The 24,697-nt window shown below is 43.3% G+C and overlaps 1 protein-coding gene across 1 annotated transcript in view; it reads right to left on the bottom strand.

The window, feature by feature from the left end:
• Positions 1–6,369: 6,369 nt before the first annotated feature.
• Positions 6,370–24,697, bottom strand: part of LOC126235004 (uncharacterized) — a 50,034-nt gene continuing 31,706 nt past the window's right edge. Inside the window, exon 2 of the mRNA XM_049943741.1 lies at positions 6,370–7,276. Within this exon, the coding sequence (XP_049799698.1) occupies positions 6,370–7,266 (897 nt within the window). The 5' untranslated portion in view covers positions 7,267–7,276. The remainder of the gene's footprint in view (positions 7,277–24,697) is intronic.

Here is a 24,697-nt window from a genome sequence, read left to right as displayed (position 1 = left end):
AGTTGTTCGTAATACAGTTGGACTAGCTCCCTATTTACTATTCGTCAGTTTTCTTAAAATATTGTTCCTGGCAGCAACTTTTTGGCAGGTTTTTTCACAGTGATATCTGTACGTCAGCGATCTATCCAGCACGACACCAAGGTATGTTGGTTTGTCCGTATGGTCCAGTTTGATGCCATTCCAGGTGACGTTCAGCTTCCTGTTTGCCTGTTTTGTGCGGAGGTGGAAAGCGCTAACCTGTGTCTTAGATGGATTTGGTTTGAGGGAGTTCTCTTTATAGTATTCAGACATTACGTGTAGCGAGCTTTCTAATTTCCCTTCTACTTCCTCGAAGGTATTTCCTTGCGCTGTAATGGCCAGATCATCGTCATACAAGAAGTGGGTAGCACGTTCCGGTGTCGGTTGATCATTGGTGTATAGGTTAAATAGTAGGGGGGCCAGCACACTGCCCTGGGCGAGACCGTTCCTTTGTCGACGCCATCGGCTTTTTTTTCCGCCCAGCATTACATAGAACAGTCTGTTTTGCAGCAGAGATTCAATGATTTTTGTGAACTGATGATCCTTAAATGTACAGTACAGTTTTTCCATGAGCTTTCTGTGGTTGACGGTGTCGTATGCAGAACTTAAGTCCACCAATGCTGCACCTGTTATTTGTTTGTTTTCAAACCCTTCCTCTATGTGTTCTGTGAGTGCTAGGATTTGACTGGTGCATGATTTCCCGGGTCTGAATCCAGCCTGTTGGGGAATGAGCTTTTGGTCTGCGATATTTGCTATGCGGTTTAGGATTATTCGTTCGTACAGTTTGTACAGATGGCACAGGAGTGCTATTGGACGGTAGTTCTTCGGTTGGCCTGCGTCTTTCCCAGGTTTTAGTAGCGCCACTACCTTTGATTTCCTCCACATCTTTGGGATCTTACACGTTTTTAAGCAATGATTAAAGAACTGCAGGATCCATTGCTTGGCACTAGGTCCGAGCTGCTTGATCTGTTCCACGCACATATCGTCGACTCCCGCTGCTTTCCCGTTTTTCATTGAGTTCATTCCATGATTAAGATCTTTCATGGTAAATGGTATTTCGAACATGCTTGACTCTATGAATTCCGCTGATTTTTATCTTCCGATACTCCTGGCGCGCACCGCACTTCACTGCACTGTTTGCGCTACACTGCGCGCAGTAATCCAATTGCTGATGCCGGGAGGAGGAACCGGGCGCCCAGCATCAGGCTTTGTACACCCGCAGTCAATAGAAGCACCTCGAGGAGACACAACTCGAGAAGGCGGCGTGCAAAAACATGGTAGCACTCCTCTTCTTCACGAACTGCGACAGAACACTGACACCGAGCGCGGGATAAGAGTTCTGCAGCTTGCGTATACCACGGCAAAACGCGGCAGACGACGACTCGGGTCATACGGCGTTGAGGGGGCGAGTTGCCGAGAGCACGGCAGGGGGTGGGCGCAAGAGGCTGCCCGAGCGACGGTTCGGCGTGCCTCGCGTCCGGAAAACCTGGCCACCTAAGTTCTCCCTCCGGCGGAAGGGACCCACGAGGGTGTTGGGGGGCTGGTTTCCGGTCTACACAGCCCGTCATCTGCTGCTACAGATGGAGGCGATGGAAGGAGTCGCCACAGTGCTTCTCGGTAATGTCCTTGACGCCGATGTGACGCTGACTCTAACTTCGTTTTCTTCTCTTTATCTTAAACTAGAAATCTGTATTTGCCGGTGTTCTTGAAGAAAGGAGAGACACGCAAACCGTAGCTCAAGGAGTGTAAGTAATGAGACCATTTTACAGAAAACAGGATCACCTTTATCACTGTTCTCTCACAATTCGGAAATATTAAAAAAATTGGCCTACGTAAAGTAGTGGACACTATGCTCACTGGACAAGCTGTTAGCCATCCCTAAGAGACATCGCGCTAATACCCACCTCCGTGGCCGACGTCGCTAACGAACACCAGTGCGTTGACTTTCGACTCGGAGATACGCCTGTTCGAATCCTGGGATAGGTGAAATTTTCAGTGCCAGTGTTTGGCCAGCCAGAGCAGGAGAGGTGGTGGCATAAGGTTGCCGATAGTCGGACTTGGCGCCAATGTCCTGGATTAAACTCCAAACCTCTCCACAGTGTCTCATGAAATGAGGGTGTGTGGCATTGTTGATGGTGAACCGTGTGTCGGGTGGAGACGTGAAGTTCGGCGGTTCCCTTGGTGGCATTCGAGAGGATTGGGATACGTGACCCCGCTGAGTTGCACCCTCTCCCTTCTTCCATGAAACAAGTGAGTAATGTTGATTTTATTATTAATTGTTCAATATGAGCACCGGAGACGTCGACGATATACTGTACAGCGCCAGATTTGCACCTGGTGTCCAAAATTGGAATCAATTTTGTTTTCCAGAGTAAGTCGGCTCCGCATTACTGCATTAGCGTATCTACTAAGTTTCGCTGCCATACGATAATTACAATCTACACTGGACAACCGTCAATAGCTGCACTTCAGTTACGACGAAATACGACATAATTAAGTTTATATGGTAACCCTATACCATTGCTTCCCAACCTTTCCGAGACCATTACCACTTAGTGCAATCAGATATTAGCTAGAACCGCCCTTTCCATTCTTGTCCACCTTACCACCAATATCAACCATCTACATTAGCGCCTAACTAATCTTCCTTTGAGCAATTCCACTTCTAAATGACGAAATATAAAAGGTATTTAGTGTTTGTAACTGTTTCATTAAACCATGACCTAACGAGCCGTTGAGACAATTGATACTTCTTATTCCTAACACCGCTTTTTTATAGAACGGTGAAGCAATTTTCACTGTATCGCGATTGCTACCTACAACACCATCTCGGTAAAGAAAGTTAACTACCCACATTGAGGGTAGACACTTGTTATAAAACATGCTTGCTGTGCACTACTTCTCTCCCTAGCGACACTTCCTTTATCCACACCCTGCACCCCCATTTAAAACCAACCAAATTAAAATACGAGCGTAAACTTCTTGCTTGAAAACAATTTGTTTGTTGGATTCTTTACTTCTGAATAGGCAAAAATTGGAGAGCTTCAGGCTGTGAGTGTATTGTGTATGAAGACTAAAGCTAAAAATAATAGAATTAATAACAGTAATACAGGGTAGGCCCTACAGCAGAGTCAGCCGGCCGGTGTGGCCGAGCGGTTCTAGGCGCTACAGTCTGGAACCGCGCGACCGCTACGCTCGCAGGTTCGAATCTTGCCTCGGGCATGGATGTGTATGGTGTCCTTAGGTTAGTTACGTTGAAGTAGTTCTAAGTTCTAGGGGACTGATGACCCCAGATGTTAAGTCCCATAGTGCTCAGAGCCAGCCCTACAGCAGAGGAGTAGCCATTATATACACACATCAAAAAAAGTTTTGCGTCACCTCGGTTCCGAGAGTTCCGGAACCTGTACAGAAAATTGGAATGGAGATCAACATAAACATCATTTCCGCCCTTTTTATTGCTCATGAAAATCACACATTGCATGTTGTACCACCATACAGCGAGACCTTCAAAGTTGGTGGTCCAGATTGCTGTACACACTGGTACCTTTAATACCCAGTAGCACGTCCTCTTGCATTGGTGCGTGCCTGTATTCGTCGTGGCATACTATCCACAAGTTCATCAAGGCACTGTTGGTCCAGATTGTCCCACTCCTCAACGGCGACTCGGCGTAGATCCCTCAGAGTGGTTCGTGGCTCACGTCGTCCATAAACAGCTCTTTTCAATCTGTCCCAGGCATGTTCGATAGGGTTCATGTCTGGAGAACATGTTGGCCTCTCTAGTCGAGCGATGTCGTTATCCTGAAGGAATACATTCGCAAGATGTGCACGATGGGGGCGCGAATTGTCGCCCATGAAGACGAATGCCTCGCCAATATGCTGCCGATATGGTTGCACTATCGGTCGGAGGACGGCATTCGCGTATCGTACAGCCGTTACGGTGCCTTACATGACCACCAGCGGCGTACGTCGGCCCCACATAATGCCATCCCAAAACAGCAGGGAACCTCCACCTTGCTGCACTCGCTCGGCAGTGTCTAAGGCGTCCAACCTGACCGGGTTGCCGCCAAACACGTCGCCGACAAGTGTCTGGTTGAAGGCATATGCGAGACTCATCGGTGAAGATAACGTGATGCCAATCCTGAGTGGTCCATTCGGCATGTTGTTGGGCCCATCTGTAGCGCGGTGCATGGTGACGTGGTTGCAAAGTTGGACCTCGCCATGGATGTCGGGAGTGAAGTTGCGTATCATGCAGCCTATTGCGCACAATTTGAGTCGTAACACGACGTATTGTGGCTGCACGAAAATCATTATTCAACATGGTGGCGTTGCTCTCAGGGTTCCTCCGAGGCATAATACGTAGGTAGTGGTCATACACTGCAGTAGTAGCCCTTGGGCGCCCTGAGCGAGGAATGTCATCGACAGTTCCTGTCTCTCTGTATCTCCTCCATGTCCGAACAACATGGTTTTGGTTCACTCCGAGACGCCTGGACATTTCCCTTGTTGAGAGCCCTTCCTGGCCCAAGTAATAATGCGGACGCTATCGAACCGCGGTATTTAGCGTCTAGGCATGGTTGAACCGCATACAACACGAGCCGTGTACCTCCTTCCTCGTGGAATGACTGTAACTGACCGGCTGCCTGACCCCTTCGTCTAACAGGCGCTCCTCATGCATGGTTGTTTACATCTTTGGGCGGGTTTAGTGAAATCTCTGAACATTCAAAGGGACTGTGTCTGTAATACAATATCCACAGTCAACGTCTATCTTCAGGAGTTCTGGGAACCGGGCTGCTGCAAAACTTTTTTTGATGTGTGTAGTTAATGTTGTGTTGCGCTGTCAGTTACTTCTTTTATTGTTGCGAAACGAATAATGAAAGAATTTCAGGTCTATTGTAGGAACTATATACATATCAGAAAAGACATTTTAATGAGATATTTATGTATATGAGATATGTAAGTCTCCATTTTACTGTTGTAGATGCATAGTAAGAAATATATAGAGGGTGAAAAATTATTGAACTATATGAAATAAAATTGTCATAACTTCTGAACGGTTTGCTTTAAGACGTTCAAATTGCGCGGTTGACCGCAGGGCATGATGGGAATTAGTATGCGCATGCGAACGCGCCTTGTTGCTGTAAACCGACTTCCATTTGAATGTGTTCGTCAATAAGCAAAACTGGCGCATTTGGGGACTGAAAATCCGCATTTCGCACTCGAAAAGTCTCTTCGCCTTCAACGGGTGACTGTATGGTGTGGAGCGTCCAATCACGCGACAATTTGAGCGACATTCCTTGATGGCACGGTGACTATCGAACGGTACCTGAAGGTTTTGGAAGATGATTTGGTTCCCATTATCCAAAGTGCCACTGATTTCCACACGATGTGGTTCATGCAAGACAGAGCTCAATCACATCGAAGTAGGAGAGTGTTCGGTGTCCTGGAAGAGCACTTTGGGGACCGCATTCTGGCTGTGGGGTACCCAGGCCATTTTCTCCGGATCTGAACACATGCGACTCCTTTTTGAGGGACTATAGTAAAGACAATGTGTACAGCACTAACCCCAAAACCATTGCTGAACTGAAAACAGCCATTTAGGAGGTCATCGACAACATCGATGTTCCGACACTTCAGTGGGTCGTGCAGAATTTCGCTCTTTGTCTGCACCACATCATCGCCAATGATGGCTGGCATATCGAAAATGCCATAACCTAAATCCGGAAACCTGTAGTGATGTTTACATGTAAAGTGTGTCGACGCCGTAGTTTGTAACTAATTTACTTTTTTTTATAGTTCAGTAATTGTCACCCTGTGTGTAGTGGATGGACTATGTGAGGAAAATGTTGTTCACAAATTCGTTTCAGAAGCTGTATTCTCAACCACAATGCTTCTCACGTTAATGCTAGTATTTAAAAAAATGTATATTTGGTAATTTATGTAATCAGTATTACAAAAAAATGGTTCAAATGGCTCTGAGCACTATGGGACTCAACTGCTGTGGTCATTAGTCCCCTAGAACTTAGAACTACTTAAACCTAACTAACCTAAGGACATCACACACATCCATGCCCGAGGCAGGATTCGAACCTGCGACCGTAGCAGTCGCATGGTTCCGGACTGCGCACCTAGAACTGCTAGACCACCACGGCCGGCTCAGTATTAGTCTCACGTATTAGCGATTACAGAAATAGCTTTTAAAGATTATTTGGGTTTCGTGACCGAAACTCCATATCCCTTAGAAGTTTTCGTTTTACGCCTCAGGAGGTAATTATCCCCAGGTAAGGGACTAGTGCCTTAGACCGTGAGTCCTACTAGCACCTTCCGGCTTTTTGAGGACGATGAAGACTTAAGCAACTATTGTCCTTTTAACACTTGCCTTAGGATGTGTTGATGTGTCTTGATACAATTACGTAGTTCTTCATACATGTCTCGCCGTCGTCTGTCACGGCTGAATGGCCGCTTTTGCGGATTGACAAATCCCCGCATAATCTGGCGATCCAATACAGCTCCGTAGTCGTCATGTGGTGGATCTTCACCTAAATTAGATAGGCGTTCATTGAGGATTTTGAGCTGCGCAGCCACGTGAACCATGCTCGTGACGAAGAACATGTCCAGCCCGACGCTGATAATATTCCAGAAGAACATGCAGTAAACTTGCACCACGTAGATGGCAACATACAGAGGAAAAATATTCGTCACACTCTCGCGCAAGTTGACGAACGGAAGTAGGCGTTCCTCTGAACCGAAGGCCCGAAGAATGAGAGGCATGAAGAACCAAGTGGGGCCCAATATATTGAGGTACACGAGGGGGCCGAACGTCAGCCACAAGCCCTTCCGGTACGCGCCGGTGAAGATCGCCATCAGCTTAGCGTCGTTCTCGCAGTACGGCCATTGTTCCCTGGCGACGTCCCGCAGGATCGAGACGAGCTCGCGGTAGCCCCGCACGTCACGGGAGAAGTAGATCAGCTTGATGTAGCCACCGAGCAGCGTGAACGTGTTGACGTACGTGAGCATGATCTCGTCGACGTCGCCCCACAGGTCGTACGTGAGCCAGATGCCCATGGCGATGGTGGCGCTCTGGCAGAAGTAGATGGTGGCGGTGTAGAGCGGGAACAGCCGGCGCAGACCGCGCCGCTCGCTTGGGGGCCACGCCCCGCCCAGCGTCAGCAACTTCACGTTGTGGCGCAGCACGTCGTCCGCGCACACTCCTGTTGTCGTGGCACGTCCGGTCTTCAGTTCTGCCATTGGCATGCTCTGCTCCCTATACAGAAAAGGAAGGGTCACCGGATACAGATCTGTATTATCTGTGCAGTCAACATCAAACGTCTACAAGAAGGGTAGTACACTACTGGCCATTAGAGTTGCTACACCGAGAAGAAATGCAGATGATAAACGGGTATTCATTGGACAAATATATTATACTAGAACTGACATGTGATTACATTTTCACGCAATTTGTGTGCATAGATCCTGAGAAATCAGTACCCAGAACAACCACCTCTGGCCGTAATAACGGCCTTGATAAACCTGGGCATTGAGTCAAACAAAGCTTGGATGATGTACAGGTACAGCTGCCCATGCAGCTTCAACATGATACCACAGTTAATCAAGAGTAGTGACTGGCGTATTGTGACGAGCCAGTTGCTCAGCCATTATTGACCAGACGTTTTCATTTGGTGAGAGATCTGGAGAATGTGTTGGCCAGGGCAGCAGTCAAAGATTTTCAGTATCCAGAAAGGCCCGTACACGACCTGCAACAGGTGGTCGTGCATTATCCTGCTGAAATGTAGGGTTTCGCAGGGATCGAATGAAGGGTAGAGCCACGGGTGGTAACACATCTGAAATGTAACGTCCACTATTCAAAGTGCCGTCAATGCGAACAAGAGGTGACCGAGAGGTCTAACCAATGGCACTCCATACCATCACGCCGGGTGATAGACAAGTATGGTGATGACGAATACATGCTTCCAATGTGCGTTCACAGCAATGTCGCCAAACACGGATGCGACCATTATGATGCTGTAAACAGAAGCTGGATTCATCCGAAAAAAGACGTTTTGCCATTCGTGCACCCAGGTTCGTCGTTGAGTACACTATCGCAGGCGCTCCTGTCTGTGATGCAGCGTCAAGGGTACCTGCAGCCATGGTCTCCGAGCTGATAGTCCATTTTGCTGCAAACGTCGTCGAACTGTTCGGGCAGATGATTGTTGTCTTGCAAACGTCCCCATCTGTTGACTCAGGGATCGAGACGTGGCTGCACGATCCGTTACAGCCATGTGGATAAGATGCCTGGTAATTGGATCTCGACCAACGCGAGCAGCAATGTCGCGATACGATAAACCGCAATCGCGATAGGCTACAATCCGACTTTTATCATAGTCGGAAACGTGATGGTACACATTTCTCCTCCTTACACGAGGCATCACAACAACGTTTCACCAGGCAACGCCGGTCAACCGCTGTTTGTGTATGAGAAATCGGTAGGAAACTTTCCTCACGTCAGCACGTTATAGGTGTCGCCACCAGCGCCAACCTTGTGTGAATGCTCTGAAAAGCTAATCATTTGCATATCACAGCATCTTATTCCTGACGGTTCGATTTCGCGTCTGTAGCACGTCATCTTCGTGGTTTAGCAATTTTAATGGCCAGTAGTGTAGATGTGATCCACAAAACTACCGTCCAACATCCGCGACATCGAATTATTGTAGAATCTTAAAACATATTCTGATCTCATATGTAATGAGGTATCTCGAACAGAATGACATCCGTCATGCCAATCACGACGGAATTCCAAAAGCCCAACTCGCACTTTTCTCACATGACATACTGAAAGTCTTGGATCAAGGCAGTGAGATAGATGGTGTATTTCTCGATTTCCGAAAAGCATTTGACTCAGGACCACATCTACGGTTATTATCAAACGTACGCTCGTATGAGGCATCAAGCGACATTTGTGGCTAGATTGAAAATTTAATTACGGGTACGACTCAACAGGTTATCATGGATGGAGGGTCATCGACAGATGTATTAGGTTGGTGCCTAAGTTCGTAGTGCTTTTATTTTGCGTGCTGGTATTTCGGTTAATATGGATTTACTTATCGATTGTCATTTTTTAACTGTAGTTCACTGTTGCTATCTAAATTTACATATTGTCATTTTGTCGTTTAGACGTAGTGATAGGAAACATAGACGCTAGAAAATGCAGTTCAAGTGGAGAAATCGGAACGTTTCCGACACATTCTTCTGTTTGAGTTCTATAGATGTATGACAGCAGCGTAGGCAGCCAGAAACATTTGTGTTTTTGTGGGGATAATGCCATTAGGTTGGTGAGCAAAATAACTGATGATGGTCGAAAAAGAGAGGATATAAAATGTAGGCTGGCAATGGCAAGGAAAGCATTTCTGAAGAAGAGAAATTTGTTAACATCGAGTGTAGATTTAAGTGTCAGGAAGTCTTTTCTGAAAGTATTTGTATGGAGTGTAGCCATGTATGGAAGTGAAACGTGGACGATAAATAGTTTAGACAAAAAGAGAATAGAAACTTTCGAAATGTGGTGCTACGGAAGAATGTTGAAGATTAGATGGGTAGATCACATAACTAATGAGGAGGTATTGACTAAAATTGGAGAGAAGAGAAATTTGTGGCACAACTTGACTAGAAGGAGGGATCGGTTGGTAGGACATGTTCTGAGGCATCAAGGGATCACCAGTTTAGTATTGGAGGGCAGCGTGGAGGGTAAAAATCGTAGAGGGAGACCAAGAGATGAATACATTAAACGGATTCAGAAGGATGTAGGTTGCAGTAGGTACTGAGAGATGAAGAAGCTTACATGGAGAGCTGCATCAAACCAGTCTCTGGACTGAAGTCCACAACAACAACAACAACAATGCCATTAGGCAGAGCACACCTTGAAAACGATGTTCTGTTTTTAAGAAGGGTCGTTTTGACATTAGTGTCTCCCCACGTTCAAGAAGACCTTCGGAGTTTGATGAAAATCTTTTAACGCATTAATCCACTATTTTCCATGTCATTGTACTCGAGAACTGGCAGATGTGATGAGCTTTGAGTACATCATCGAGCGACATTTGCATTTCAAAATTCCGGTGTATGGGAACTCCATGCTCTAAGCAAAAATCACATAAATCATCGAGTGCCCATACGTGCAGCTCTGCTTCCTTGTCATCAACTGCCTCGTGAACAGCACCGAGCATTCCTATCCTGTGCCGTTATTGGTGACGAGAAATGGTGTCTGTATGCTAACGTAAGGAAAAGAAAGGAATGGCTGAGCCCAATCAAATCAGCAAGTACCCATAGAAAGACCTGCGGGCATCCACAAAAGATAATGTTATGCGTCTGGTGGAACAGCGACGGTGCCGTGTAGTACGAATTCTTCCCTGAGGTGTAACATCACTGCTGAGATTTATTGTCAACAACTGAGAAGTTTTCAAACCCGGTCCAAGAACAACGGCCAGGAAGATTGCGTGAAGTGATGCTACACCACAGTAATGTGCGCCCACATTGTGCTAGACAGCCAAGAAACACTATACAGAAGATGACTTGAGAAGTCATTGCACACCCACCTTATTCATCTGCTCTTGCGCCCTCAGAGTTTCACCTTTTCCCCTCTCTATCGAACAACCTTCAAGGAATTTCCTTTCCGGATGAAACTGAGCGCCGAAAATGGCTGGACGAGTTCCTAGCCTCAGAACTACGTGATTTCTCCTGTCGCGGAATCGAAAAGTTACCTCAGCATTGGCAGACTGTTGTAAATAGTGAAGGAGAATATATTATTGATGACTAAAGTCTCCGTTTTTTTTTTTTTTTTCAAAGACAATTCCGCACTGTTTGTATGAATGATTTTTATTAAATCTGCGACCGGTTTCGCACCACTTATCGGTGAATCCTCAGGCAATCTGTTCAAAAAATAATATAATAAGAGCTCATATAAATTATTCTGAGGTATAAATTAAACTTCTAAACAACCAGTTTTTTGAATGAAACAAAAAAGTTGTCACATACGCTATTTATAACATAGTAACGTTGAACATTGCCCTGTAGCCACTCCCCACCATTCACGTCCAATATACCGTCATCTGGTGAAAGCGGTAGTTAAAATATAAAAATCTTATTTAAAATTTTTTTAAATGATGGGAGCGGCAATGACGTAGAAAATAAAAATAAAATACGATGCTGATAAAACTGCCCTAAACATTAACGACGAAGAGCGGAACATTAGCACGAACAAACAGCGGAATTAGGGTCATGTAAACAAATCAGAACGTACCGTGCAAGTTGAGAGGAGCCGCGCGGCAGCGGACAGGGCCGACTGGCCGAAACCCGGAGAGCGCTCACGCAGTGGCGCGAGAATCGCCAGAGGCCGGATGACGTGTGCAAGGTGTGAAGAGTGGGGGGTGCTCAACATTTGATAAACAGTTCCTTATGTCGATTTTTTTCTAAAGTCTAATACCATACTAGGTGGCCAATATAAAACATGGCAGTTAGTTAAAACCACAAGAATAATAAATGTGGTGGTTCTGAATGCGTAAGGCCCGTAGTATGCATAAAAAATATATAGGACAAAACCTACTAACAAGTAATCTATAGGGGTAAGGCTACCTGTTTAAGTAATCAAACTTTTCTAAAAGACCCTTGTGCCTCAGGTCGGTCTGTGCATTGAGTAAGGAGCGAGGGCATTTCTTCAGAACTCTGATGATTTCAACCTGTTCCAAAACATTAAGGGTGTTGCCCTTATTTTCCAAGTGTAACACCCGCATGTTGTTCTGAATACCGGTGATATGGCGACCCGTTTCCCGCAAATGCGCACCTACGGCCGATTTTGAGCCGGGTTCGCTGATGTGCTCCTTAAAGCGGGTGTGAAAACTTCTTCCTGTCTGGCCTATGTACTCCGCATCACAATCATCACGGGCGATACTAAATACCCCCTACGACTTGAAACTATTCCATGTTGCAGCCTCCTTTTGCCTTGTTTTTAGGAATACAAAAAGCCGGTCGCAGAGTTAATAAAAATCATTCATACAGCCAGTGCGCAATTTTCTTTGGAAAAATGTCGAAGTTTGGCTGTGCTTGCCCGCCCTACAAAACAACATGTTTAAGTCTCTGTTATGGCCGGCCGGAGTGGCCGAGCGGTTATAGGCGCTACAGTCTGGAACCGCGCGACCGCTACGGTCGCAGGTTCGAATCCTGCCTCGGGCATGAATGTGTGTGATATCCTTAGGTTAGTTAGGTCTAAGTAGTTCTAAGTTCTAGGGGACTGATGACCTCAGCAGTTAATTCCCATAGGGCTCAGAGCCATTTGAACCATTTCTCTGTTATGTGTATCTGTTGTGTCTATTAAACTTACGGAAAAGGCTAGGAACTCATGCACCAACCCAATACGAATGACTTCTGGTGTGCTCCAGGTAAGTGTGTTGCAACCCGCGCTGTTCTTTTTGTATATAAACCCTGTTAATACCCGAGCGAGGTGGGGCAGTGGGTAGACACTGGATTCGCATTCGGGAGGACGACAGTTCAATCCCGCGTCCGGCCATCCTGATTTAAGTTTCCCGTGATTTCCCTAAATCGCTCCAAGTAAATGCCGGGATGGTTCCTTTGAAAGGGCACGGCCGACTTCCTTTCCCATCCTTCCCTAATCCGATGAGACCGATGACCTCGCTGTCCCGTCTCCTTCCCCACACAACCCAACCCAACCCCTGTTAATGATCGCTTCTTCAGCGTTTTCAATCATTCCTGAGGCTGCAAATCACGCAGGACAGAGCACCAGTAGGGAGTATACACTGAAGTGGACGGCGTGCATTTGCAGTTTCAGGACTAATTGAAAACGTCGAAGAAGAGACAGCTGTGCACCACAGTGGACATGTGCACCAGAGGGTTAATGGCCTCGAGGACAATATTAATAGTAACTTCAGACATTTCGCAGGCGATGCAGGTATGATGAAGTACTGTGTGAAACAAGCACCATAATTATACTGCCAGATCTTCATAAGATTTCAAAGTGGTGCAAAGATTAGCAACTTGTATTAAATGTTAGTAACTGTAAAACTGTGCACGTGACAAAATGAAAAAAAAAAGTTAGTAGCCTATCGCTATAATATCAATGAATGACATTTGCAATCGGCCAGCTCATACAAATACCTGGGTGTTACACTTTGTAGGCATACGAAATCGAATGATCACATAGGCTCAGTCGTGGGTAAAGCTAGTGACCGACTTCCGTTTGTTGCTAGAATACTGGGGAAATGCAATCGGTTTCCAAACAAGGTTGCTTACAAATCACTCGTGCGACCCATCCTAGGATGTCGCTTAAGTGTGTGAGACCTGTACCAAATAGCACTAACACAGGATACTGAGCGTATTCAAATGTGCACAGTATGAAAGGTCACAGGTTTGTTTCACCCCTCACAGACTATTACGGAGATGCTGAAGAAACTGGATTGGCAGACTCTTGAAAAGAGACGTAAACTATCCCGAAAAAGTCGACTTATGAAGTTTCAAGAACCGGCTTGGAATGAAGGCTTTAGTAATGTACTACAATCCGCTATGTCTCATTCCCGTATGGATCATGAGGACAAGGTTACATTAGCTGCAGCACGGTTGGAGGCATATAAACATTCTTCCAGTGCTCCATCGTAAACGGAACAAGAAAAAGCCCTAGGAACTGACAAAATTGAACATGCCCTCCGTCTGTAAGGTGTCAGGCAAATTCAACACCTTCCATGAAAACCCTGACATGATAAGCAAATCCAGTAGTTTGTCACATAGCTCCGAATAAATCGTGACATTAAATTAACCAAAGTAATACGAGTAACGAGTGAGCAAATGGAATACCACAGACTAACACAAGCATGCCTAAATGCATGTCATACCTTCCCACCGTGAGACAGACGCAGTTCCGAGGGGAGAAACGAGAACAGAAGCCGAGAGCAGAACCGTGTTAGGCGAGAAGGCCCTACGATAAGGGACGGACACCCACGTCGCCAGCTAACCGCTAGGACCACCCCAGACGCAAGTTTTAGCGTGAGACTTTTTCGCGTCTCTGTTACGTCAGGACCACCCCCCAGCCCATGTTAAAAGATAGAGCCCTCCAGAAGAACAGTATAGATCTTACGATAACGCTAAAAGGACCACACCAGCTGCAAGTTTTAGCGTGAGACTTTTTCGCGTCTCTGTTACGTTGCAAACTTTAAAAACATTGCCCCACCACGAAAAGTATAACGTTTCTCATTGGATAGACAGAATTTTTGTAGGCGGAGCTGAAGGTTAACATTGAGACCCTGATTGGTCAGATGAAAACATAGCCAGATAGTTTTTTTTAAAACCAACTTCGGTAAATTGTAGTAAGGAGAAGTTAGGACAGAGTTGCTTCCGAGATGGCGAGGTGAGCGGAGCTGTGCTGTCCGCCGCCCCCTGACGAACACCGACAAGGTAATGAAAGCACGCGATGCCGCATAACAGCGCATAAAGCTTCACTCAGAACTGCAGAAGTCTCATCTGTTACACCCCCTTTTTGTGTAATACTAGTGTCGATCGTCAATTAAAGCTCATGGTGTTCACATTTGCCACTTGAAGTAAAAATCTGAAACGCGATGATTTTTCCGTTATATAGTTTGTAAGGTGTATGCTTCGCCGGCGATGGGCAAGGCATGACAGAATCTCTGACCAGAGAGTAGTTTATTGTAAGTTGTTGCTTGTCGCGAGTCTGCGCTAGTCTGCGTGAGTCGACAGTAGTAGTCAGTCAGATACGGTAGTAGTCGGTCGGCTTTAGTAGCGAGTGGACAGTAATAGTCTGCGGGAGTCGGCATGCGTCGGCTGTGTGATCTGCTCGCGACTCTGGTCAGGACTCTGGAGGATGAGTATTGTTGTAGAAGGTAAAGAAGCAGCATTGCGCATATTTAATAATGTATGTTAATTGTAATTAATTTGTTAAAAAATGCCCCAATAATAATTTTTTATAAAGTAACTCTTTTAAAGAAAAACATTCATTTCAATTTAAAGAACATTTCCAATGGATCGTCACTCCTTCCAAGAATCCAAAAAAAATATATAGGCCAGCATTGCACGAAGCTGTGTCGAAGTATATATAATTAAGAGCAGATATAATTGCAGTTTTTATTGAGGTAAGAATTTGTCTTTTTTATTCAGAATTCAGGGCCGAAGGTCAGCGCTGCTGTCCTTATAAAATTTACTAGATACACTCCTGGAAATGGAAAAAAGAACACATTGACACCGGTGTGTCAGACCCACCATACTTGCTCCGGACACTGCGAGAGGGCTGTACAAGCAATGATCACACGCACGGCACAGCGGACACACCAGGGACCGCGGTGTTGGTCGTCGAATGGCGCTAGCTGCGCAGCATTTGTGCACCGCCGCCGTCAGTGTCAGCCAGTTTGCCGTGGCATACGGAGCTCCATCGCAGTCTTTAACACTGGTAGCATGCCGCGACAGCGTGGACGTGAACCGTATGTGCAGTTGACGGACTTCGAGCGAGGGCGTATAGTGGGCATTCGGGAGGCCGGGTGGACGTACCGCCGAATTGCTCAACACGTGGGGCGTGAGGTCTCCACAGTACATCGATGTTGTTGCCAGTGGTCGGCGGAAGGTGCACGTGCCCGTCGACCTGGGACCGGACCGCAGCGACGCACGGATGCACGCCAAGACCGTAGGATCCTACGCAGTGCCGTAGGGGACCGCACCGCCACTTCCCAGCAAAAAAAAATGGTTCAAATGGCTCTGAGCACTATGGGACTCAACATCTTAGGTCATAAGTCCCCTAGAACTTAGAACTACTTAAACCTAACTAACCTAAGGACATCACACACACCCATGCCCGAGGCAGGATTCGAACCTGCGACCGTAGCAGTCCCGCGGTTCCGGACTGCAGCGCCAGAACCGCTAGACCACCGCGGCCGGCGCTTCCCAGCAAATTAGGGACACTGTTGCTCCTGGGGTATCGGCGAGGACCATTCGCAACCGTCTCCATGAAGCTGGGCTACGGTCCCGCACACCGTTAGGCCGTCTTCCGCTCACGCCCCAACATCGTGCAGCCCGCCTCCAGTGGTGTCGCTACAGGCGTGAATGGAGGGACGAATGGAGACGTGTCGTCTTCAGCGATGAGAGTCGCTTCTGCCTTGGTGCCAATGATGGTCGTATGCGTGTTTGGCGCTGTGCAGGTGAGCGCCACAATCAGGACTGCATACGACCGAGGCACACAGGGCCAACACCCGGCATCATGGTGTGGGGAGCGATCTCCTACACTGGCCGTACACCACTGGTGATCGTCGAGGGGACACTGAATAGTGCACAGTACATCCAAACCGTCATCGAACCCATCGTTCTACCATTCCTAGACCGGCAAGGGAACTTGCTGTTCCAACAGGACAATGCACGTCCGAATGTATCCCGTGCCACCCAACGTGCTCTAGAAGGTGTAAGTCAACTACCCTGGCCAGCAAGATCTCCGGATCTGTCCCCCATTGAGCATGTTTGGGACTGGATGAAGCGTCGTCTCACGCGGTCTGCACGTCCGGCACGAACGCTGGTCCAACTGAGGCGCCAGGTGGAAATGGCATGGCAAGCCGTTCCACAGGACTACATCCAGCATCTCTACGATCGTCTCCATGGGAGAATAGCAGCCTGCATTGCTGCGAAAGGTGGATATACACTGTACTAGTGCCGACATTGTGCATGCTCTGTTGCCTGTGTCTACGTGCCTGTGGTTCTGTCAGTGTGATCATGTGATGTATCTGACACCAGGAATGTGTCAATAAAGTTTCCTTCCTGGGACAATGAATTCACAGTGTTCTTATTTCAATTTCCAGGAGTGTATTATTATTTCTGTTGGGAGGTTACATTTGGTATATTGCGGCACCATTTCAAATTTTCATTTATTAATTTTTGCGGGGAGGTTACACTTGGCGACATCCGGCCAGGATCGTATTTCTTTGTGAATCTTCTGAGAAGTAGTCATATATCTGCTCTTAATTACTTAAACGTAGTTTGCATCTGGCGCAACGCATTTACTAATTTGTCACTCTTTCTTCCACAGATCATTGGCAATTTTTTGCTCTTTGTTGTATTTGTGTTTGTTGCATTTTGCATTGTCTTTGTTACATTTGTGAATAATTTTGATTTGTGTAAAAATGCCGCGAAAAACTGTTAATAGTACATCGCGATGTATAATGAGTGAAATAGCCGACTTAAATAACTTGACCGATAGTACTTGCGACACGCAGTGTAATAATGACAATTCCCCATTTACAGACAATCAGTGCGTACTGATCACCGGTAATGATTTTATTGCTAATGATGAGCAAACAAATTCAATTGTGTCCTCTGTTAATTTGACGACTAATGATGACGCGGGACATTCTGTTACAATGAACGCTGCCCAGCTTGACACACCCGGTTTGCAAAATTTACGTAACGAACAGACAAATTTTTCTAACGAAAATGAACAGTGTAATCAGAGTACGACAGATTTATTTAATTCCAGTGACGACAGATTTATTTAATTCTAGTGTAGTGACTAACAGTGCACATCCGATTAGCAAACAATTTCAAGAATCACAAAATGACCGAATGGTTACACAAAACGTGACAATTGCAGGTACGCCATTAAACAGCATAGAGAATAGAGTAGGTAATATTGGGTTGGATCAAATTATTGCACTATTGCTATAACAGAGTGAAGATAACAAACAATTTAGTGAAAATTTTAAACAACTTAATGAAAAACAGGACAACCTTAATGAAAATTTCAAACAACTTAGTGAACAGAATAAACAACTTAATGAAAAACAAGACAACCTTAATGAAAAATTAGACAACAATTCCAGACAGCTTGGTGAGCAGCTTGCAGCTGTTGCCACGCAGTGTCATGATACTAAAGAACAGTTACGTAAGGAAATTGTGGCTTGTGCTTGGAAAAGTAGTGAAGAAATTAGATCTGTTGCTCAAGAATTAAGGGATATGCAAACTGCTACAACAGAATCACTTAGAGGCGAAATTAGTGCAGTCGGTAAACAATGCTCTGAAAAAGCAACACAGTTACGCGACGAGTTTAAATTAATGACAGTAGAACTTTCGTGCACACTGGATGCAAAAATAGACGCGAAATTCGACCAACAGAACAGTCAAATGGACGAACGTTTTAATCACCACCTACAAAACAGTGAAACGCGTTACTGTAAGTTCATACAGGAACAAAACAAAGTGAAACGACAAGTCATGGAAACTATTACCGCACAGAGACAGGAAGATAAACGTAAATTGTTTACGAAAGCAAAAACATATGTAGACAACAATATTGCTACAGTATCGGACGAAATTAATACTATCAAACAGTTGAACACAGAATTGCGTGATGAAATTTCCGATCTTAAAACAAAAACAGACACATACACAGTAGATTTTCAGACAGTGACCGACAGACTTGAACAATTAGAACTAATTCAGGATCACGATGTCATCAAAGCTGACGTTAAAAATTTGAACGAAACCACACATAAATTACAAAAACAGATTAATGCTTCTGACACTAAAAACGATGATAGGTAAAAATACTGACTAAAAAATATGATGAATTGGCCAGTCGTATTGACGTTATTGAAAGTAATAATGACAACAAATCAGACGATACTTCACCGATTTTGTTTAACCAAACACCTGAATTCCAAAATTTACAGCAGACAATCAGTGAGATAGGTTCGTCTAATAATACATTGCGTAGAAAATTGTCAACTTTACAACAAGAAGTGACAGAGATAAAAAATATTTCAGTTAATAACACGTCACAGCATACGCCACGTTGCGAACATTGGTCACACTCACACAGCCAGTGTAACTTAGGTAATTTACAGAGAGTACGTGACTTAAAATCCGAAAAGACACAGACAAACAGATTCTTATGCAATCCTGAACCTGTTCACACATTCAGTGACGAGAACGTTGATTATAAGCAATTTGTATTTGTAAAAAAACCTAAGGTATTTGAAAATGATAGAGCACAGGTGCACGATTTGAACTGGATACGACAATTTGCTCTTGAATTTTTACCAACATTTCGTGTAATGCAGAAACTAGAATTAGCATGGATACAGCAATTTGCTTCTGAATTTTTAACGCCATTGCCTGTAACCCAAAAACTAAAATTTATTTGCAGCGCGTAATTGAACTCAGGGGATTCATTACGCTTTAATGAATATGTGCCGTAGCGTGCACAGGGCCCCGAGCCATAGTAGTGCTGTTTCATCTTTAGTTTTCTGCACTGCTGCCTTCTCTTCTACTATCCTTTATATCTATCAAAACAGCTCTTTAACTATTGCTCTACCTAGGATTAAGAAATGAGTAAAGAAAACCTGATACGACAAGTTTTAACGAAAGTGACAATTTTTTATTAGACGCTCAAGAAATGACAACTATCGGCGAAACTTTAATAACAGATGAAATTGTAATTATCAGTATCGACAAAATAGTCAGCAACAGGAAACACATTTTGGTAGCAATAGAGGTTTTTCTCCGCAATAGCAACAAAACCAGCCGGTTAGCATACCTAACCAACAATGTAATGTTAAGGTCAACCAGGCTTTAATGTTTCGCCGCGTACGTGTATAGCGTCAGCTCCAACAAATAGTAACGCACAGCAACAAGGAAACCAGTACGTACAGAAGACACACTACTTCAATTCCTATCGCAATGCGCCGTATGGAAATGACTATCACGACAAACGTAAAAGTAATGAGCACAATTTTCAGCGTACATTTAATAACAGTCGATCTTATCAGCAGCAAGAACATCAGCCACAACAAATAATCATGAATGAACCAGACAGTAGGTATCATCCAGAACGTAATACGTCAGGAAGAAATAACAGAACAGTACAAATAGTGGAAATGCCACAGCATCCTCCCGAAAATAATAACACGTCAGATAGAATTTGACCAAATACAGTACAGGTTGCATATTCCAGTAACGCAAGCAATACTTTTGACACGCAGACTCTTGTTCACGAGAATGTTATTTGAAACATGCTTTGTTGAATGCACCACTTTTATCGCACCCAGATCTTACCAGAAATGTTTCCATTGCCACCGACAGTTCTAACACCGCTTTAGGCGTACATACTTTTCAGGAAATTGAAGAAGATGGTTGTACAGTAATTAAAAACATCGCTTTTGCAAGTCGCATTCTGTCATCTGCTGAACGAAATTATTCTCTTACAGAACTTGAAACATTATGTGTTGTATGGGCTTTTACTAGATTTAGGCATTTTCTTTATGGAAGACATACGACCGTTTACACAGACCACAGAGCGATACAATTTTTACTTTCTGCTAAATTTACACACGACAGATTAAGCAGATGGAAACTTTAACTACAGGAACTTTACAAAATATTGTAGCAGACGCACTATCCCGTTCTCTCAGCAACAATCAGCAAGACATCGCAACCAACTTCTGCAAAGCAAATTTCTGCGTCATGTACATTCAACAAGTTGCATTTGAAAATTTCATTTCGTCGTCATTACAAGACATAGCACAAGAGCAGAATAAAGACAACGTATGGAAAGAGATTAAACACCTTTGGCAAGATAGGAATAATGTTACCATTAGAAACCATTACACTGTACGCAATTACATTCTTTTTCGCCGCTCTCATCCTGACAGCAACAATTGGTTATTATGCATTCCTGACGAACTTGTTAACAAATTAATCTGGTATACTCATTTAAGTTATGCACATTACGGACCCAGAAAATGTTTTTTTATACTGAGACAGAACTGTTATTTTGCCAACATGGAGAAACGTATACGACGAGTTTTAGCGTCATGTAAAATCTGCCAGAAAGCTAAATCAGACACGACTTCACATATTCCTCCAGTACATCCCATTATACCTGTTAAATTGAGACATATGGCCGCTGTAGACATTTTTGGTCCGATTCGAGAACTAATAGAGGTTTTTGCTACATCTTTGTCGCTGTTGAACTCACTTCAAAATTTGCTACCTTCACTCCGTTACGCAAAGCTACTGCTAAAACTGTTTCGAAAGTATTTGTAAAACATTTTCTATTTCATGTAGGGCATGTGTTGAAAGTAATTTCCGACAATGGATCACAGTTTCGATCTGCTATATGGACACGTATGTTACGAGCTAGAAACATTTCTCCGGTCTATATATCTAGGTACCATGCTTCTTCGAACCCTTGTGAACGATTAATGAAAGAAATTGGTAAACTGTGTAGAATATACTGTCATAAAAGACATACTGATTGGGACACACAAATACTCTCATTCCAAGATGTAATTAATTCCATACCGAATGAATCTACTATGCTATCTCCGTCTGTTATACTGAAAAATGTTGAACCACCTAACAAAATTAAAGAATTAGTAACATTTCCTACATCTCGTCGACTACGACACCATGAAATAATTGACATTGCGCTGAACAACATCAAACGTGTCGCAGAGCGCCGGAGAAGACAGCAAAAACAGGTTAGTATACGCCGTGACTTTCACATTGGACAGAAGATATTAGTACGTACACACTATTTATCCAATAGAGGAAAAGGTAGGTGCAGTAAATTTGAACTTCTATACGCAGGCCCATATCGGATTCGCAGCATTCCTCACCCCAATGTAGTACACGTCGAAACTTTGAGAACCAGAAAAACCAAAGGGAACCACCACGTATCCAACATCAAACGTTTTATTGAATGAACATAGTTTATGATTTATCAGGCTGTAATGCCATTTCATAAATTTTTTATGACCGCTTATGAAATTATATTCACATGAACACCTACTGATGGTTATCGTATTTTTTCTTGGCAAGTACCCGACAAGGTAAGGTTAGCAGGTCGCTTTTCTTGTCGTTATACATCAGACCGTGCATATTTTTCCAGATGAACTTACACATTTTTTGACCACTTATGCAATTATATTTATGTGACTACTTACTGATGATTGTCGTATTTTTTCTTGGCAAGTGCCCGGCAAGGTAAGGTTAGCAGGTCGCTTTTGTTGTCGTTACACATCAGACCGTGCATATTTTCCATTTTTTATGTACGTATGATTGTTTTCCTGTTTTATTTGTATGTACTATGAAATATTTAAGATATAACAAACACCAGTTGACTTTAACATTTTGCCTTATGATATCTCAACATCGTGACTACTTTACTTTTTTTTGCTGCTACATTGTGTAAACTGTGTACATTTTTGCTTCTGAACACTGTCGATGTTTTTGACATATTACGTTTTTTGTCATGCTATGCTGTATGCTCGATTATGTTACTATAAACCAGTTTTTATCTAATGGGTATATGAATTAAATGCAAGACATTAATCTTTGTTCATCTTTTTCAGAAAGAAATAACGTGTAAACGAAATAAATTAAACAGAAATGGGAATTTCACCTTCGGAATGAACGAAAGAGGATGCAATACCTCGTGATGAAGAGTAAATGGATCAGAATTAACAAGCATTAACAAGAATATACTATACACATCGTATGATAGCTGTCTTAACTAATTTTTTCTTTCAGAAAACGAGGCGATTGATGCAGGCTGTCAGACAGAACTACACATCTTAGTTTTAGTGATGAAATATGCTAGAAATAAGGAATAGTTGTTTAATGAATAATGAAGTGATTTTTTTGCAGATGATAATGAATGGTGATGAATAACGATGAAGAATATGCTGCTATGGATAACGAAGTTTTCCTTTTCAGGTGATGATAATAATGGAGTTATGGTGATATGGATAATGAAGTTTTTCTTTGCAGATGAAAATAATGATGAAGTTTATATATTTGCTGTTAGTTAAGAGATGCTATGTAGTTATTTAAGTATTTGTTGCAGTTCGTTTTGACAGTATGTCTTATATCGCATGGGATGATGACTGAAGGTTTTGGAAAGGACAGCTAGAGAACATATATATTTTTTATACACATTTCACTACCTGTTAATTCGAAGTTCACTACTTTTCAGCATAATATGCGTTTCTTCTTTCCGTTTCATAATCCATTTTTGTATATTTTGCAGGAGAAATTATTCATGAAATTAATGTGGTATAAATAGTTGTTTATTAAACCTATGTCGTTTATGAATGTGATCACATATACTCTACTTGTTTCATAACCTTGCTACAGCTGACTCATGACGAATGACGTTACACATCTTCATTTGCAGCAATAACTCAAAAACAAACAAAGGAATTACCAGTCCCAAATAATGCTACTAGTTTAAGAGAGTTCTGAGTAATACTGGTCAGCTCTGAATAGTATGTCACTTCAATAATGACTTCTGAATAATGCATAAAAAAATGCTTTGTAACTGGCCAATGAATGCCATTGATTATTGTAACAAGATGATCTATGATGCCAATGATTACTATAATTAGATTAATTATGTATCAATGCTATGCCAATAATTAACTCATTTTGAATGATGACTTCTGAAGAATACAAAAAAATGCTTTGTAACTGGCCAATGAATGCCACTGATTATTATAATAAGATGACCTATGATGCCAATGATTACTATAATTAGATTAATTATGTATAAATGCTATGCCAATAATTAACTCATTTTGAATGCCACTGATTACTGTAATAAGATGACCTATGATGCCAATATGATTACTATAATTAGGTTAATTATGTATAAATGGTATGCCAATAATTAACTCATTTTGAATAATGACTTCTGAATAATGCAAAAAAAAAATGCTTTGTAGCTGGCCAATGAATGCCACTGATTACTGTAATAAGATGACCTATGATGCCATTGATTACTATAATTAAGTGAATTATGTTAATACTATGCCATTCATTAGCTTCTGTTTTGAATCATGACTTCTGATGGTTTGTAACTGGGCAATGAGTGCCAATAATTACTATATTCAGATAATTTATGAACATTATTCTGTAATAATACATACATGGTACAGAAATGTTCAGTAACTGGGCGATGAGTGCCACCAATTACTCAAATCAGTTGTTAGACTAGTGTAATTCTCAATGAAGACTACTGTTGTTGTTGTTGTGGTCTTCAGTCCTGAGACTGGTTTGATGCAGCTCTCCATGCTACTCTATCCTGTGCAAGCTTCTTCATCTCCCAGTACCTACCGCAACCTACATCCTTCTGAATCTGCTTAGTGTATTCATCTCTTGGTCTCCCTCTACGATTTTTACCCTCCACGCTGCCCTCCAATACTAAGTTGGTGATCCCTTGATGCCTCAGAACATGTCCTACCAACCGATCCCTTCTTCTGGTCAAGTTGTGCCATAAACTCCTCTTCTCCCCAATCCTATTCAGTACCTCCTCATTAGTTATGTGATCTACCCATCTAATCTTCAGCATTCTTCTGTAGCACCACATTTCGAAAGCTTCTATTCTCTTCTTGTCCAAACTATTTACCGTCCATGTTTCACTTCCATACATGGCTACACTCCATACAAATACTTTCAGAAATGACTTCCTGACACTTAAATCTATACTCGATGTTAACAAATTTTTCTTCTTCAGAAACGCTTTCCTTGCCATTGCCAGTCTACATTTTATATCCTCTCTACTTCTACCATCATCAGTTATTTTGCTCCCCAAATAGCAAAACTCCTTTACTACTTTAAGTGTCTCATTTCCTAATCTAATTCCCTC

This window comes from Schistocerca nitens, chromosome 2 (assembly GCF_023898315.1).
Source record: "Schistocerca nitens isolate TAMUIC-IGC-003100 chromosome 2, iqSchNite1.1, whole genome shotgun sequence".
Lineage (NCBI taxonomy): Eukaryota > Metazoa > Arthropoda > Insecta > Orthoptera > Acrididae > Schistocerca > Schistocerca nitens.
This window is presented reverse-complemented; position numbering and strand designations above follow the sequence as displayed.